Source organism: Ailuropoda melanoleuca, chromosome 11 (assembly GCF_002007445.2).
Source record: "Ailuropoda melanoleuca isolate Jingjing chromosome 11, ASM200744v2, whole genome shotgun sequence".
In the NCBI taxonomy this organism is placed as follows: Eukaryota; Metazoa; Chordata; class Mammalia; order Carnivora; family Ursidae; genus Ailuropoda; species Ailuropoda melanoleuca.
The window spans coordinates 49,833,027-49,851,891 of record NC_048228.1 but is presented as its reverse complement, the minus strand read 5'-3'; the positions used below and the strand labels follow the sequence as shown (position 1 = coordinate 49,851,891).

The 18,865-nt window shown below is 42.7% G+C and overlaps 1 protein-coding gene across 1 annotated transcript in view; it reads left to right on the top strand.

Annotated features, from left to right (window-relative positions):
- The first annotated feature begins 2,325 nt into the window (after positions 1-2,325).
- Positions 2,326-18,865, top strand: part of SEPTIN11 (septin 11) — a 31,524-nt gene continuing 14,984 nt past the window's right edge. The window contains exons 1-5 of the mRNA XM_002929790.4: positions 2,326-2,546; positions 9,397-9,583; positions 12,736-12,897; positions 17,081-17,177; positions 18,421-18,589. Of these exons, the coding sequence (XP_002929836.2) occupies positions 2,380-2,546; positions 9,397-9,583; positions 12,736-12,897; positions 17,081-17,177; positions 18,421-18,589 (782 nt within the window). The 5' untranslated portion in view covers positions 2,326-2,379. The remainder of the gene's footprint in view (positions 2,547-9,396; positions 9,584-12,735; positions 12,898-17,080; positions 17,178-18,420; positions 18,590-18,865) is intronic.

Below are 18,865 nucleotides of genomic sequence, written 5' to 3'. Positions count from 1 at the left end.
AGAGCCCATGCTTGTCACATAGTACGTACTTACATTTCGGATACTAAGCTCTCTTGTATCTATCTGCTCTCTTCCTCCTGTATTCCCAACTAAGTGTCTTATCGGCATTACATCTTCTATTTACTTACAGCCTTTTCTGCCTTGAGGCCTCTGCTTATTCACTTCCCTTTGTGTATCTTTTCTTTTCCATGCTGTTGCTTTGTGTGCGGGTTGTGTATCTCTCATTCAAACTCCCAAAGAGAGAAGTTCTGATTGGATGGACAGGTCACTGTCCAGCATGGAGCACTTTCTTAGAGCCTAGTGACCAGGATGTTATGGGTACCTTTGGTCGGGGGGCTAGCCCTGGTCCAGTCACCTGTGGTCACTAGCAAGGTCACAGGGTATGTCTTACTCATAAGGGGAATGTAGTTATGGCAGACACTTAGAATATCATTCTGTAATACTAAATTAGAGTCTGATTGGGATTCAGTCACATTCCAGGTCAGATTCTAAGCAATGGGAGAACACCGTATCAAGCTGGTTCATTGTTGTATTCCCAGAACTTGGCACATAGTAGGCACTGGAAAAAGTACTGGCTGAGTGAAGCCTGATGAAGGAGGCTTCACTTTGATTTTACATGTATCAGGGGCCTGCCTAATGGGAAAAGTTCAAGAGTAAGGTAAATGTACTTAAACAGTTCTTATCCTTTAAGTGAATCGTTATAGCCAGTGGTAAAACACATCAAGCCTCTAAGTAGAGAAAGCTCAAATCCAGAAAGGCTCCATCCTACTTCACTTTCACATTGTGTTTGAAAGTAATGAGTATTACAGAACCTCTAATTAGTAAGTGGATTCTGTCATTACAGTGGGACAGTTGCTTGAAGGCTACAAATCCCAGAGCTCTTTTTCCCATAGAATTGTCACCATCCTAAAGGTCTTTATAACAACCCTTTAGAAGAGGAATCTCATGGAATTTGAATTTGTTGAAAAAGCTGCAACATGTTGGCATGTTTAAATTGAACTGGAAGTGTAACTGGGAAATATTCCAGATTTGAAAAACAAAGGCATTCTTATGGATCCTGTTTCTTGATTTCTGCCTCCCTCTTTCCACTATCACACTCAGTTGCCGCTGCCACCACCACCACCACCACCACCACCACCACCACCAAGGGTAGGTTCTTTCTCATTGCCAGCTATTTTTGACTCAACATAAGAATTAGGATTAAGAGAGAGTTTTGCTTGACTCTATTTTAGAGGCCTAGCTAACATTCTTCTTGCTCCACATTTGGGTCTCCTTATTTGATCAGTGCAGTGGTCCCAGGTCCCTGCCACTGTCGCTTGCACATGTTAGGGCTTCAGCAAACCCCGATTTGAATTGTCGATGTGAATTAACAAGGCCATGTTGCAGGTTGCTTAACCTCATTTACTTTCATCATCACAGGTGTCACCCTGAAACTGGAAAGATGATCTAATAAATGTTTCCCATCTTGATTCCAGTTGAATAGGGAAGGAAACATGGAAGTAATATGGAGGAGTCACACAGATTTGTAACTATAACTGGAGAATATCACGTGTGGGTTTTCTCTCTAATAGTAAAGTCAGGATGTTGTGTTGGTTGAGTGTAGGTGTTAGAACCACACAAACTTGGATGAAAATCCTGGCTCTGCCATAGAACAATGTGACTTTAGACAATAGACAAGTTCCTTAAAGTTAGTTAGGCCTTCCTGCCCCATCTGTGAAATGGAGGAGACAAGAGTACCTATTTCCTGGGGGATAGTAGTGGGATTTATGCATGATAATGCATTGGAAGCCCTTGCTATAGGGCCTGGCACAAAGTAAGTCCTCAGTAACTCTAGCTGCATTGCTGTTATTGTTGAGTGTTGTTTTGAAAACGTAATTCTTTTCAACAACATTAGGTGGTATCAGATAATTTGGTTACATCAGATAATATAAATGGGATTAGTCTTTTTTTCCCCCGTAAACAGAAAAAAACAATACAGTATTTTTTTAAAGTGATGTAATATTACACACCAATATTTAGGAGAGGAAGAGATACAGTTTATGTCTTTGTAATGTACGCGCTGCTACAGGCAAGCTTACAGGTTCTTTTTCTCTATCCAGAGGTTAAGGAGAACATCTTGATCTGCAAGTGCAAGATCTTTTATGCTAAATGGTTTCTGTAATTCATTAAGGCATATTTAGGAACATATTTGATAGATCACACATGTAAGGAACTATCTTTTTGTAGTGGGATTTCTGGTGATACTTTCATGAAAATTTTACAGTTATGAGTATAAGAAATTCCTGATGAATTGAACTGGTATCCGAGAGGCATTGACACATTCTCATATGTTTCCCTTGTGGTCATGTAGGTGAGACGGGCATCGGCAAATCCACGTTAATGGACACTTTATTCAACACCAAATTTGAAAGTGACCCAGCTACTCACAATGAACCAGGTGTCCGGTTAAAAGCCAGAAGTTACGAGCTTCAGGAAAGCAATGTACGGCTGAAGTTAACCATCGTCGACACTGTGGGATTTGGAGACCAGATAAATAAAGATGACAGGTACATCTTGGGATCTCATGGGGATATAAACGGATCAGGAGATGGCAGGACCTGTCCTCGGTAAATCCAAAGGCTAAATGTTCACTAGTTATGGGGCTGGTCTTCTGTTGCCTAAAAGAAAAGGCATTCTTGTTCTCTGAGAAATTTTCTTAGAATGTTCTTCCCTGATGTCAGAACCAGACAACACAGTTGATTCCAGCTACTGTAAGGGAAAAATGGATTTCTTAGAAGGAATACATTAGCTTGTGGCATTTTTCCAGAGGGTCATGGAACTAGATTTGGGGGCATTCCCAGCAGGAAAAGCAATCTAGAGAAACACCCAACAATTCTGCAGGATGGTTGGCAGAAGCCCCTGCCACCAGTCACCTTATATAATTTGGTACCCATGACCCTGGGGGGGAGGTCCCTAGAACCTCCACCAGTTCCGTCCCAGATAAGCAAATGCCTTTACCATCACTCGCAAGGGGAACAGGTGTGGCCTGTGCGTGGCCTCTGCTGTGTGTTGCTCACTCCCTGCTTCTAGGTCTTGTAAGGCTGCATTGGTTTGGTGGAAACTAAACGTCATCTAGAACACTAGCTGAGAGAATCTGAGAAACGTGGTTTTTGTTTTTGCTTTTTTGCAACTCTGCAAAGTGAGAAGGCATTAAAGAGTAGAGGAATTTGCAATGAGCATCTGCCATGCTCTCTTAGTCCCTGAGGCAGATTGGGATATTTGACTTAATCCCCAAATTCTTATGGATTTCATTGAAAACTGAGAGTTGATGAGAAATCATCTGTTAGAAGCCACAGCCCAGGATTTAGGAGACCTGGGTTATAGCCTGGATTCTGCCAGTGACAAGCTATGGGACCGTGGCAATTTATCTCACTTTAAGGGAATGTCACTAGATGTGGGCTACTGTGTACAGTACTATTCTTAGGCAGAGGCCTAAGGAAGGACACTGTGAAAGGCAAGTCCTAGAAGAGGATGTGGTAATAAGGGGGTCATCCTGTATTTTGAAGTCTTCGGTCAAAGTGGTTTTAGCTCCTAAAACCTCAAAGTGAGGAAAGCATTTTTATGGAAGATGTCCTGGAAAAATCCTGATTTCCAGCTGGGACTGGATCTTGCTGTTGATGTGAGTGCTTGGTGTGAGGCACTGTGAGTCCTTCTGTGAAGTGTCTGGGTCTTCCTCTAGGCTGCTAAGAGGGGTGGGCAGCATGTTGGGTGCAGAATTGCCAAATCGAGTCTGAATGATTGTGGTTTCAGTCAATTTTAATGAGGAATTTTGGTCGATTGGATTAAACTTTCCCCTCTCTATCCAGTGGGATTTGTTAAGCTAATGAAGTAATACGTACAATAAACTATATATGTGGAAGAAAGGATGTGTTTAACCTGCTTAAGAAATAAAATATTTTCTAAGAATTGTGTTCCAATAGTTTGTATGTAGATAGAGGCTACTATCTGTACATCAGTCTTAAGTATTCATTCATTGAAACCTGTTCACATAAACTTGAAGATTTGATTATAAAATAATACAGTTAGGTTTTATTTTTATAAAATACATACTCAATTTATAAAGCCAAGTACATTTGGCTCTGCTCTCTGAGTTACTGTATGCCTTAATTTGAGGGTAGTTGTTAACCTTAAAACTTCCTGGTGTTCAACTGATATGTTAACGTCAGTCCCCAAATATTGTTCACACTCCTTCTCGAGATCATCCATCCTAGTCATCATTGTTAACATTAGATATCTTATGACTATTTTAAATATTGTATTCATTTTCAAAAGAAGTTAGAGAAAGTTAAAATTGTCCCAGGTCCAAAGATGATTCTAGACGGGGGCTTCCAGAGACATTTTTATGCAGTGACAACATAATGAGAATAAAACACCAAATCAGTAAGATATGTTTGCTTAGGGCTCAGAAATTTTATTAGTACCAGGGTTTTCTTTCTTTCTTTCTTTCTTTCTTTCTTTCTTTCTTTCTTTCTTTCTTTCTTTCTTTCTATTTCTATTTCCCTCAAAACTGTGTATATTATGTGCATGTGTTTTATAAAGAGAAACTTGAACTATTTTTATCTAGAATGTGTATTGCCTAGAGATATCTTAACTATTCTGATATATATGAGCACCATAGTAATTAGGAAGAAATATTTAATTCATTCTCTAGCTGAGCACTGAGCTCCATTTTATCTATAGAGCAATTTAAATGGTCTTCAATAAACATTGTCCTGTAATAACAGGAGCAATTGTTAGATGTAGTGAGAAGGATTTTATTTCGCATCTGGTCAAAATGAACTATCTGTACATTGTGCGGGGTGGGGGACCGCTAAGCTCAGACCCTGCAGCTGAGCTGTTGCTCTTAATTTATGACCTCAATGCCAAGGAATGATGGAGAAGTTACTGCCTGAAGGCTGTTTGTAATACCAAGTGAAATAGATGAAGGGAAGGCCTTGGCAACAAGAACAAGAGCACAGGTGCATTTGGGGGGCTGGGGAGAGAGCAGGGGTTCCCTGTCATTGGGCATTCACCATGTACTTAGAGCAAGCCGTATCGCCCTCTGTCCGACCCACACAGGTTTTTCCCTGGGGTTGGAGGATGTCATGCTTGTGCAGTCCCTGATTGGAAGGCAGTAACCGGACCTTTTCAGGATGCCTTCCTGCAAGAATGAGAACCATCTTCCAACATCTTTCTGCTAAAACTCCGTGTGCTCTTCCCGCTCAGAGCCATTGCCTCAGTGGCTGCACTGAATTGCCTCTCCCCAAGTAGCTATTTTCTTCCGGCCTGGTGGTTTTCACTGGCTGGCACTGAACAGCAAGTGGCTATTACAATACCGATTCTCGTATTTGCAGCTGGAGGCCTCTTTAAGAAATTATCTGACTCATTTGGGTCAAATAATAGTTTCCAAGGAGATTTAGAAGAGAGGAAGTGTGATGTTAACCTAACCTAGATACCAAATATTTTTTTTCTTCTGAAATTTCTTGACAGCTGTTGCATAACCTCTTTAAATGGCATTTAGAACTCTGTGCCCCAGAAGGCATTGTTGACACTGTTGACTCTAAACCTGAATTACTATTGTTTAATTTTTTTTTTTTTCGGACAGTCTGCTTCCATAAAAGAATTGGAAGTGAGATACACATATTTTTGCATTGATATGTAACCATATGGAAAGCAATGTGCTGTTTCTCTAAACCCATGATTATTTTTACTACTTTGGGGCTGAGGCAAGCTTTTCTGCCATGAATGCAGGACTTCAAGAAAGTCCCGGCTTGTTTATGTAGGCTTCAGTCATGTCAGCATTCCTGTGTGAGTATCTGCCTGGGACTGAGCTAGCTAGAAGGAGGCAGGAAGAGAGATCTGGTAAGGTTTCCTGTTATGTTGAATAGCATGGTTAACTCTTCGTGGGTTAAGGGCTTCTTTGCTTTGCTGTCTGTACTCTTCAGTGAAGAAGGGAAGGGGTCTGGAGAAGAAGGTAAACCAAGTTTTGTCATGGAACTGGAAATAGAATAATTCATTTGCCCCACATTTGGGAAATGGGAGATAGAATGTCAATGGCATATAACTAACTGTAATGATAATCAGCCCTGAATAGCATGAATAACTGAAGTCCTCAAACTCACCAAATCTTTGTATCAGAGTTACAAAAGGGTAGTGAAGTGGACCAATAGGTCTTTAATTTCTGTTTTTACCAAAGTTTCTGATGGAGGTAGTTGAGAGATAAGGAAAACAATTTTAACTAACAGCAAGATAGAGAAAAACAGATGGTAGGTATCTGGCCGTATATAAAATGGAGAGTCAGTCCCTGAACAGTGGTGTTGGTTCTTCTGCAGGAATGATCAGTAGGTAGCTTGGGTGGATAGAAAACATTGTGTAAAATATTTTTTCCATCAGTTTCAGGGTCAGCCTCTGTATTTTATTGTGAATTCTGTGACTGGGGGTATATGAAAAAAATGAGTTGTGGGTAAAAAGGACTATCCCCATGCCTTAAAAGGAAATGATGTGGCAATGTAAGGACTAGATTTGATTTGCCCTTCTCCACTTTCCTCTGCTTGGTATGACTACAATCCAGAGAAGTTGGAATGGGCCAAACAGAAAATAAATGGGTGTCCTTTCTGTAAGAATGGAAACTAGCAAAAGGCAGAATTGGGATTAAACTTCCTTATCTTTATGATTGTGAATATAGATAAGAAGTGGAAAGGAGTAGGAGAGGAGGGGCAGATCATTTGTTTAAAGGATTATGAAGGGCAATACAAAACTACTGGCTGACTTAAACATGAGGAATGATTTTGCTAAATAGTTCTCTGGGAGTACATTTCTTTTAATTTGTTATAACAATTAGAAGTTAAAATTAGGAATTTTATGATTGATTGTGTGTGTGTGGCGGGGGGGAGTAGAAGAGGAGGTCCCGGGGTGGTGTACATGGAGTGCCATTCTGCCATTCACCAAGTGAAGGAATACGGGAAAGTGTGGGTTTGGGGGCAAGATGAAGAGTCCCATCTTGGACACGTTTATTTAGAAGAGCCAATGGAGATATCTCGTAAGCAATTGGATAGATGGGGCTGAAACTTGAGTGAAAGATCTGGGCTACAAGCAGAGATTTATGAATTACCATCCCTTAGATGGTAAGTAAAACACAGGAATAAATGTGATTTTTCATGGAGATCACATAAAGGGAAAAGAAGGAGACTGGAAGATTAGCCAGAGCCCCCTGACAGGGGCAGGCAGAAGGAAACCCAAGATGTAAGAGACAAAAGATTTCTTGGGATATATTGAATCCAGGGCAGAAAGCATTCCTCATTCGAAAAGGAGAGATGTTATTCCTCTCATGGTCTTGGAGGACCAGAATCAACACCAGGGGCAAGAGGGAAATTAATAGAAAGCAGAAACATACTTGGAGCACTGCTGGGGAGGAGGTGCTGAGGAGCTGAAAATCAGGAACTGGTGAGGCAGGAAGGAGCAAATGCTTGTGAGCTGCTTTTCCTTTCCTTTTCTAAGAGGGTGTTGGAGAAAGACCGTGGTTCCCCAAACACATGTCTCAGCATCCGGAGACGCAAAGATCAGGCCTTGGACTGGCAGGGGTGGACCTCAGTGGAGTGGCCCGGTCCCCTTCCCTGCAGGGCATGAGCTCAGTAACAGAATGGTTACCATGAGCCGGGTGAGGGTAGGGTTCCTTTTTTCCCTGCATCTCTTTCTAGAAAGTCAGGCTTGCTTTTCTCTTATTTGTTGTTTATTATTTTTTATTATATTACTGTGAAATAGTTATATCTTACTCTTACATGCTAGTCCTTTAGATATATTAGCTTATTTATCACAATAGCTGATACTTTTTTGTCCTTGATTTACCTATGAGGAAATTGAGACACAGGGATGTTTAGTAACTTGCTCAAGGTCACATGTGTGGTGAATTGTGGAGTTGGAGTTGGCTTGGCTTAAATCCATGCTTCTAACCACTATCCTATGATATTATTGTTATGTAATACCTGCCTGTGTTTTAAAGTGGGAAACATAGAAGAAACTTATCACTTGCTCATTCTTTCTATTAGAATTTATTGGGATTTCTGTTGTCATATTTAGAACTTTATTATTACGGAGGCATATCCTGCTTTTTCTTTAAACCCCTAGAGATTTTGTCTGCTCAGATTGAATCAGTGGCTTGTGATGAATCACCAAGGAAAAATATCAAAAAACTTTTTTCTGAGTGCTTTCAATTTTTGGTTATAAATATGTTTTTTGTTTTGTTTGTTTGTTCTCTTAGGGTATATGCTGTCATCCACATTACAAAGATTCCTAGTTCCCTTTCAAGGATTTCAGTTTACTATATGAGTCAGGGGAGCTAAGTGTTGAAAGGTTTTTATTTTTCTTAAAGCTTAAGTCATTCCTCAGCAGGGTAGTAAGTTTGGAGAGAATTAACCCATTGTGTTCCTAGTAGACCAGTCTCATTGCGGCTAACACTGACTTCTGAGCAGTTCCCTGGAGACCTGAAAGTTTATAGCTTTTCCACAGTGACCTACTTAATGTATTCCTGAGTCCCTGGAGAACATCTGGTTTATTGAATGCATATTCCCAGTATGCTATTAATGCTTATGGTCAGTTAATAGAGTCATATGTAATTATTTAAAACAGATTTGAATTATGATTTGCTGAGAAGAAAGGGTTACAGAGTTCACCTTCAAATCATAAAATTTCAGAGTTGGAGGTAATCTTGAAGCTGCTAATCACGCAGGCCCCTCAGTTTATAGATGAAGCTGTGGAAGGAGCACAGGGCTAGATGAGAGCACCGAGCATCCCTCATCTCTGGAGGAATGGGGCAGACGACTGGGGAAGAGCTCCCACTAGGTGATGCTATTGCCTGAAATCAAAAACCACTTTCCTTTTGTGCACCAAAGTCAATCAGTTGGCAGAGGCTGTCAAAATCACTTTATTAAGACAGATTTTGAGACTCCGTTTTGGCCCAGCAGGAAAGAATGCCACAGTCTCTTAGCAATGTCTTCCATGGGAAGTGACAGCATGGTTCACATACTTATAATCTCTGTTTTAAAGAATGAATGTTAGCCAGGAGAATACTAGGAAGAAGACTGTTCCGGGTAGGGGGGCTAGCGTGAACAAAGGCAGATGAAAGGTTTGTGTGTGTGATTGGGACAGGAGCGGTGAGCCAGGGAGGGAGTGGGAGAGAGGAGATTCAGAGGTGTTCAGGGAACGGAGGATGGAAGGCTTGGGATGCCCAGGTAAGGCACTGGGGGGCTTCAGCTCTTAAGCAAGGGAGCCATTGAAGACTTTACTGAAGGATTGTCCTGCACTGGCCTGCATGAGAGGTTTGAGACTGGAAACATTGCTGATGTGAAGATGTGTTTTACAAAACATTCTTCTGCATTCTAGCTATAAGCCAATAGTGGAATATATCGACGCCCAATTCGAGGCCTACCTGCAAGAGGAATTGAAGATCAAACGTTCTCTCTTCAACTACCACGACACCAGGATCCACGCCTGTCTCTACTTCATTGCCCCCACCGGCCATTCCCTGAAGTCTCTGGACCTAGTCACCATGAAAAAGCTGGACAGCAAGGTACCCACTGCCACTCTGGCCACCGTCCCCTCTCCTTTTAGATCACCTTTATCTGAAGGCTCTGATTTATTTTCTCCTCTTAATGTCATTCGGTTGTATTGTTTTGTCTTACAAGACTGTTTTCCACAGCAGTTTTAGGTTCACCGCAGAGTTAAGAGGAGGGTACAGAGATTCCCGAGTACCCCTGCCCCCACATCAACACCCTCACCCGATGGGCACGTTGTTACAGTCAGTGCACCTACATTGGCGCATCAGCCCCCAAAGGCCATTGTTTATATTAAGGTTCCCTCTTGGTGGTGTACATTCTGTGGGCTTGGGCACATCTATAAAGACCTGTATCCATCATGATAGTATACAGAGTAGTTTTCCTGCCCTAAAACTCCTCTGCATTCTTGCCTATTCATCCCTCCCCCTTCCTCCAACCCCGTAATTGTCTTTTCTGGTTTACAGAACAATAGGGTTTAGCAATGTGAGAAAAATGCTTCAAAACCTCTGGATGTTAGGCAAAACAAAATAAAACAAACACACAAATAAAACCATGGAGCTTTTTACCAGGTATTTTTAGTTCTTAAATTAGCACCAGTGGGTACTCTGATGAGGGCTGGGGAATTACATAGTGGAGGCACCTAAAAGGTCATAGAAAGGGTTAAATTTAGGGAGCTTGAAACATGAAGTCACAATTTGTTTATTTTCTTAAAAGCTTTCTCTAAATTTCTTTTTTATAGGTCTTTAAAAGTTTGGCTTTTAATATGAAGTTTAGAGTGAAAAAAAAAAGGGTATTAAATTTTTTTTTTTTTACTTAGGTGATAAGGACAGTCCAGCTCCTTAGATTTAAAACTGAATTGCACCCAAGTGTTTTTAAAAAGTAGTTTCTGTTTGACGCCTGAGCTTTCCACATTAATAACCTCTCCCTTTCCCAACATTTGAAGGAAAGTACTGAGAAGTTTGATAACATTTAGTGATCTACTTTACAATTTGATTTTTCATTTTGAAATAAATGGAAGACAGTGCATTCTGAAAACAAAGCATCAAATGACAGTGGGAACGACCCCGAGGAGAAGCTGTGGTATTTTCTCTTCTAACCTCCTTCTGGTTTTCATGAAGAGTCTTATCGTCTCTAGAGGGTTTTGTTGGGTGTTACTTTTTATCTAAACAACACTGTTGGAAAGATGCTTTCTCTCCGGAGGAACATGATAAAGAACACGTAGAAGACCAGCCTGTCCCCAAGGCCTCTGTCTGAACTGGCCGCCAAGGCGCCGGCAGAGGCAGAGCCAGGCTCCTCGGCTTCCAGCATGCTCAGACACACGGGCTTACAGAATAGTCGGATGGCATGAAGGGATTACTGCTGCTGGAGTGCTCTCCAGAGAACAAATAGAAACCCTTCTCCGTTGCATTTGTTTCAGCTGCAGTTAGCCATGGACGGTGGAGGAATCTGGGCCGTGAGGCAGGCTCCCTGTGCTGTCCTGGCTGCAGGGCTGCAGGCGGGATCCTGACTGAGGCCACATCTGTGGACCAAGCCAGGCTAAGATTCAGCAACAGGGTTATGCTTACTAGAGTTGAGTTAAACAGGGAAAGAAAATAAAGCAAAGCAAACACAGCTGGAAACAAAAAAAGTCCCCAGAAAGCAGGTTAAACTGCTTTCAAAGAATCGCTGTTGCTGTATAGCTGGGCGCGCTGGGTAGCGTCTGAAAACGGTATTTGCAAAAAGGGTTGTTGATAGAAGCAACGTGTAGAGTTCAGGCCCTTAACTCTATAAATCACAAATATATGATAATTTCAGAAAAGATTTTCAAGTACCTGCCACCAAGAAAGATTTTAAATCTAAATTGCTTTGTTCCTCTATCTACTCTGATTGAGTTGGCCCAAGAAACCATGGAGCTCTGCCATTTTGTCTGTGTAATATTAACTGAGTGCTAAGTGTGTACAAAAGATAGCCAGTAAGAACAACGGGGAAGCGTTTTGTTCCTCGGGTCCTGACCCAGACGTTGTCTCCCCATTGGTGTTTTTCTCAGTCTGTGACTTGCTGGATGAGCCCAAGCCTGAGGAGGGTAGGAGTGGGGGGAGGAATTAGGGGAAAAAGAGGTTTTTCTATCCATGTGTCTTCTCATTGTGATGTATCAGGGATTTTGATTTGGCTCTTGGAATAAAAGGAGAAGCAAAGGAAGGCAGACATGACAAGAAAACCTCCCTAAAGACTCCCTCATTGTCTTGCTAGGATGGCTTTCTCACCGAGCGCTGGTCCCTCTTTCCCCTGAGCTGGGTGGAGAGCACAGCCCCAGGTATCGGATGTCAGTAGTGTCTTACTGAAACCTCTATACCTACCACGGGGTGAAAGAAAGTTGATCTTAAAAAAAAGAATTTTAAAAAATGTGCTGTGTGGACAATGCTGGGGAAAGTTGGAAGAATGACTGACATTGGGGTTTGGGGCTGGTGCTTGAGGGTGTCCCTGGCTCTCACACTGGGCTTTCTGCCACGGTTGTCAAACTCTGCCTTCTTCCTGGTCTTTGTAGCCTGTGCTCTGAAAGTGAGCCTTACCTTTGGCGCTAGGTCTCATTCTGGCATGAAGAAGTAATGTGATAGAAGCTGGTATTTCCAAGGAATTGGTTGGTATGATTTTGAACATTTTAGGAGTAGGTGAAACTCTTCTTGTTTTGGTGAATACATAGGTTCTCCACTCCTAGCAGTCATTAGGGGAAAAAAAAAAAAAGAGATGATGTTACCCTGTTCTAACTAACACAGTCTTGGCGATTACACTGTTAGGAACATGTAAAAATCAAGCTCCTGAAGTAGCTTGGGAGGGGTCTAAAAGGAGTGGCTGGTTACTCAAAGAATAGGCTTCTTTGTTATTGCTATTTGTCATAGAGTAACACTTCCTTCTACTCTGTACAAAAGAAAACAAATGAGGTCGCAGAGAAGAGGAAATTACAAGTGCGCTCTCAGTGCGGGAGGGAGGACGTAGAAGTGTGCACAGATGGAGCTAAAAGATTGTCCCATGTCTTCTTAATTTTGCATCTGGGCAGAAAGTCTGATTGTCAGTACCATCTCTATTGTTTAGGTGAAGTTTACAATTTTTATTGTTTATTATATGTCATTCACTTGTCTTATTTTTCTTACATTGGAATTGTGTATAAATGGATGTGTTTGTTTTGTAGGTGAACATCATTCCAATAATTGCAAAAGCTGACACCATTGCCAAAAACGAACTGCACAAATTCAAGAGTAAGATCATGAGTGAACTAGTCAGCAATGGCGTCCAGATATATCAGTTCCCCACAGATGAAGAAACGGTGGCGGAGATTAATGCAACAATGAGCGTAAGTCCTCAAGTTAGGAAGAACCTACCAGTAATTTTTCTGAAAGCTTTTCTTGGTAGCAGCATTGCAGAGTGACTCAACACTGGACCAGGAATCTGATTCTTTAGTGTGGCCCAGCCCTGCCACTATGGCAAGGCACTTAACCACCTTTCTCCTCAGTGTTTCCATCTATCAAATGGGAAAGTTAGGCAGGCTGATCTCCAGTTTCCTTCCCACTCCAACAGGTAAGATTTCTACAGCAGATCTCACGGGAAGAATGCCAGCCCAGCACCACCTCACACAAAGCAGCTGAAAGAAAATAGATCTCTGCTTGTTTTTGGCATTGTTGGCAGAATTATGTCCACCTGCCTCATTTTGGCTTCTGTGAAGGGTTCCTGCCTTCTCCTCCTTTCTGTTTCTCCTATCCTTGCCTGAGTCATTGGGTTAACTGGCAGTTGTGGTATAATTCCTTCACCTCACGGGGGGATGGTCAGAAGAGAAATGACTAAAGCTTCAGCAGGTCTTAAGTGTACCTGCAATATGATGTCTCGTGGTGAGGCTCCATGCTGCTCTCTGATGCCTGAATCTTTGCCACTGCCTCTTTTGTATCTCACAGCCATGGCTCATCTCTGGGCCACAATTACTATACATTTTTTTTTTCTTTTAGGAATGCATAACTTCTGTAAAAGTAGCGTTCTTTGCACATAGTAGATGCCCAATGATGGTTTTTGGAATTCTTAAAATTGTAGGTTAGCTTCAGTGAAATGTAATTAGAAGCTATTAAATAAGTTGCCTTTCCCTGGATACATGCTAAAAATGATTCAAAAGTATGCTAGTGGCAGCAGAAGTCAGTCTAGATTTTTAAATTGTGGTAGGTTGAGATATGTTCTACTTCCCTTAGATCTGGTCATGAAAAGTGTCTAGTAAAGTCATTATTAAATGCATAAAGGCACTCTTTTTTTTATTAACAGCTTTATTGAGCTGTAATTGATAGAGTGTACAATTTACCCATTTAAAGCATACAATTCAGTGGTTTTTAATGTATTGACGGAGTTGTACAACCATTGCCACCATCGATTTTAGAACCTTTTCATCACCCCAAAAAGAAATTGTGTACCTTTTAGCTGTCAACCCTCTAATCATCCCAGCCCTAGGCAACCACCTCTCTGCTTTCTTATTTCTATAGATTTGCCTATGCTAGACATTTCATATGCTGGGGACTCCTACCGAAGCTCACCTGGATTATTAAATGACTTGGTCAAAGCCAGCTAATAGCAGCAGAGATCTCAGCACTGGTCCCACATCTGTGTTGCTTGCCATCATAATTTAGGAGAACAGGGTCATTCCACAAAACTTGTTTCTTCAGTACAGCATATGGACTTTTCTATATAGCGCCATTATCATTCAGGGAGGAATTTCTTCCTGAACTTATCCCCTATATGACTAGGACTTTGAAAGCCAATGTAACTCCTCCCCTTTCTGGAGATATTGTATGAATTTAACATTTAGGAGCTCATTAAAGCAAAGCTAGTCCAGCTCCACTCTGCTCTAGTCTGGTCACACTCTGAGTTGTGTAACCCACTGTGCTTGCCATGCTCCTGTGGTCAGGTTAATAAAGGCTCTGGGACTTCTGGAAACTGGAGAGCAGATTCTTCCTGGGGAGATGGCTGAGGGGATGTGAAAGGAAGGTCCTCATAGGGGAGAGTGACTGCTCTTATTCAAGACAGAACTGAAACCAGTGGGTGAAGGGGCAGTGAGGGATTTGGCCATTGGGACCACCTCAGCGTAGCAAGCCCCCCGACGGAATGCGTTCGCATCGCAGGTGTGTGGACAACAGATTCTGTATCAGTGCGCTTAGAAGAGCGTGGTAGAAGGAATTCCTAAGCAGGATTGACACGGGTAGCATGTGAGGTCTCTTCCAGGTCTGGAGCTCTCTGGTTGTGGGGACTGAGAGCTTCCTAATAATCAAAGCGCCTGACATTTTTGACATCCATGGAGCATTTACTGTGTACCGGCCACTGCGCAAGGCATTATTGACATTTAGTCCCCCACCAGTCCCGTCTGTAGGGACTGTTATCAGTAGGTAGGTACTGTTACCTCTGCCGCAGGTGGGAGGAGACTGCAGCCCCGGCCCTCACGTGGCCCAGCTGTCCACAGGGCGGGTGGGAGTGAGCGCAGGCAGCTTGGCCCTCGCGCTGCACAGCAGCGGGCTCCTATTATAGCGCTGTCAAGAGCTCCGGCTGGGGTAGTACTGGTTTATTCTGCTGTAGAGCCGCCATTGGGGATGTCAGTGTAGGATTTGAGAAATAACATGGATAAATATCATCTGCTTTTCCCTTTATATACCTCCTCATCCTTTTAAATCATTTCGGATGGTCATGCAACTAAATTTGTGTTACATTTCTTGGAAAGAAAATAGCCGCAAATCTTGGCTCTCTCTATCCGATTAATTGAGCTGATCATCCCAAATTAATCTTGTTCTTCAACGAGAAGTTTGTTTGTTTCTTTAGACTCTCCATTGCAAACGGTTCCTGGTGATGAAATCCCACGTGATAGGTGGAAAACAGATTTCTTTGGCAGTTGCTTTTGTCCCTCTGTATGGGTGGAAAAAACGGTTTCCTTGGTCATTATACCAAACGTTGGCCGGAAGGGTCCTGTTCCTCCTCAGCTTCAGGGAACACATTCCAGTTCCAGACTGAGAGTCTGAGGAAGAGAATGTGCTTTCTTCCTACAGAGTATGAGATGAACCAGAAAATAGAAATATCTTGAGCATCAGATGAAATACCACTTGGGCAGCCTGGGCTGAGGGTTCTGCCCTCTGTGGGAGAGGATTTGGTTTTGAAACATTCTTGTCTTTCTCAACTTATCTGCAGTAGAAGAGTGGTGGATCAGGGAGCTTGAGATCATCCTTCTCAGAACAGCCATTTCAAATCTTCCTATTCTTACATGCTAATAGAAGAAAGGTGGAATTCTATCCCCTTCCACTCCCCACTCCCAGGAAGTAGCCATAGCTACCAGAAAAACCAACGTGGAATAGTCTCGTGTCTTGAACACCACCTGTGCTTGAGATAAGCCTGGGCTGCAAGGCTTGGACCAGTAATTTGGGCTAAAGTGTATTTCTGACTTAAATTTTGTACAGGAGTCAACTGTCTAAAGCAATGCTTTTCAATAAAAATATGAGTCACACAAGTAATTTAACATTTTCCAGTAGTCACATTTAAAAGTAAAAGGGGGGCACCTGGGTGGCTCAGTCGGTTAAGGATCATCGGACTCTTGTTTTGGCTCAGGTCATGATCTCAGGGTTGTGAGATGAAGCCCCACTTCGGCTCCATGCTCAGTGCAGAGTCTGCTTGGAATTCTTTCCTCCTTCCTTTTGCTCCCCCTCTGCTCTTCTCTCTGGGCTGGCTGTCTCTCTCTCTCTCTCTCAAAATAAATAAATAAAATCTCTAAAAAAAATTTGGTAGAAGTGGCACTATAAAGAAGAGTAAAAGGAAATGTGAAATTAATTTCAAAGCTTAACTGAATATATTCAAAATACTATCATTTCAACATGTAATCAATATAAAAATTAATGCAATACTCATAGTAAGTCTTTGGAATCCAATGTATATTTTCTAATTACAGCATGCCCCAATTTGGGTGGATCCTCACATTGCTCCTCACATACTTGAAAGTTTTCAAAATGAAATAAGTACCAAAAAAGATAATTTTCCTCTAATGTTCACATCCACATTGAGCAGACTGGTTCTTTTTCTAGAAGATTTGAGTTTGAAGCAAGATAAAGTGCAGTCCTCAAACAGTAGAATTTTATTTAATGGAAAAACATTTTCTCTTCCAATTTAATTTAAATGTAAATTAATTAAAAATAAATAAAATAAAAAATTCAGTGTCTTAATCCCACAAGCCCCATTTCAAGTGCTTGATGGCCACGTGTATTAGTGGCTACGGTCTTGTCCAGCACGTGTTTACAGCTTCCTGTGTGGGTGCAAAGACTCCTACCATTTCCCTTGAAGCTAGCTCCCATCACCTATTCTGTATTTGGGTATAGAAAGGGTGGGGTACGCACAGCTCGCCCCCACTGACCTGCAGAACCCCATCCCTCGCCTACCCTCCCTCCCTGTTTTCTCCTGCCACTCAGTGAGGCCTGCAGAAGGGGGTGGAGCTGGAGAAGGTAACGCCTCTCTGTCCTTGTGTTGCTTCACAGGTCCATCTCCCGTTTGCAGTGGTCGGCAGCACCGAAGAGGTGAAGATCGGCAACAAGATGGCAAAGGCCAGGCAGTACCCCTGGGGCGTGGTGCAGGGTAGGTGCACATTACGGGGAAGGGAGTGTTCACGTTTAACCCCTGTGCCAACTGCCCCCGTCCCTTCCCTCCCGGCCGTGTTCGGGAAGGTGCTCAGCTGTGGGCAGGAGGAAGGGAGCAGCAGGGTTGTACACATGGCAGTTGTGAAGCGAGGAAGCAAGACACGGTGACCAGGGAGGTAGACAGCAGGGAGAAGTGAGCTCAGGGCCCTAGTGCCAGTGAGGCCGCCCCTCAAGAATGTTGGCTTGTGTGGCAAATTCAGTATCCATTCCTGATAGAAAAGAGTTCTTCCCTAGCAGTTTCAACCACTTAGGTACCAGTTTCAGCAGCAAAATATAAGAAAGCTGCGAAAGTTTCTTGTAAATAAGAGGATACTTGTTTCTCCATTATCTCTGGAAAACTTGTCTTCCAATTAAATGTTACCTCAGTAAGTATCAATAATTATGAGGCTATCTGACCTATGTTTGGCACTGTGGGACATGACCACAGTCTCTGACCTAAAGAAGCTTCCCGTATGTTGCTTTGTTGGGCAAGGACTCTATTACCTGCCCTTGTGCGTTTTGAAGGAAGATGCCCAATATCACAGGTTAAGTAGGATCGCTACAGAAAATTCCTTCATTGGTTTAAGATCTATCAGTCCTCCTTTTCTTTTGTTCTGAATAAAGGCAATAAATCTGTGAGAAGTGAGAAGAAATTACACCATTAGGATCTCTAGGAAAATTTTAATTTTTATGAATCTTAGCTGTTTCTCTACAATAAAACTTTTTTCATAGTGTTGATAAAATTGGAAGAAGTGGTATGTGAAATTGGAAGAAGTCGTATACTCCCAGGGGGCACGGAGTAGTAGAACTAGAGCTGGCTTTGCGGCCAGGTGTAGACTGCTACGTCCACTCAGGAGGTCAGCGTGCCTCGAAAAGCCTTGCTTCTGCATCTGCAAGGCAAGAGTCACAATGCCTACTTGGCAGGATTATTCCGAAGGGTAAAGACCATATTTATAAGGTTCCTCCCGTGCTGCCCTGCCCTGAGCAGCACTCTGCCGTCACTGTTGTCATCAGCGTTACAGTCTGCGATGTCAGCAATTTGTCCTCATTGGGAATGTGAGGCGAATCCAGTAAAGGGTCTGCAGATGGCTTTGAGACTTCAGAGATTTCAGGAACAACGGTGATCACTTCTGGACAGTGTCATTTCAGATTTTCAGGGAGATCGTTACTGATAGCCACCCCCACCTTCCCGTCTCTTGCAGTTGAGAATGAAAACCATTGTGATTTTGTGAAACTTCGGGAGATGCTAATCCGCGTGAATATGGAAGATTTGCGAGAGCAGACTCACACCCGCCATTATGAGTTGTATCGGCGCTGTAAGCTCGAGGAGATGGGCTTCAAGGACACTGACCCTGACAGCAAGCCTTTCAGGTAGGAGGGCACCTAGCAGTCAGCTGTTCCTCAGATGGTGGCTCGAGTGGTGTGTGGGTACATCATGGAAATGCTTAGCGCATTGGGGCACATGGGTGGCTCAGTTAGTTAAGCACCCAACTCTTGCTTTGGGCTCAGGTCATGATCTCAGGGTTGTGAGATCGAGCTCCACATGGGGCCCTGTGCTCAGTGGGGAGTCTGCTTCAGAATTCTCTCTCACCCTCTGTCCTTCCCCTGGCATGGGCACGTGCACACAGTCTCTCTCTCAAATAAATA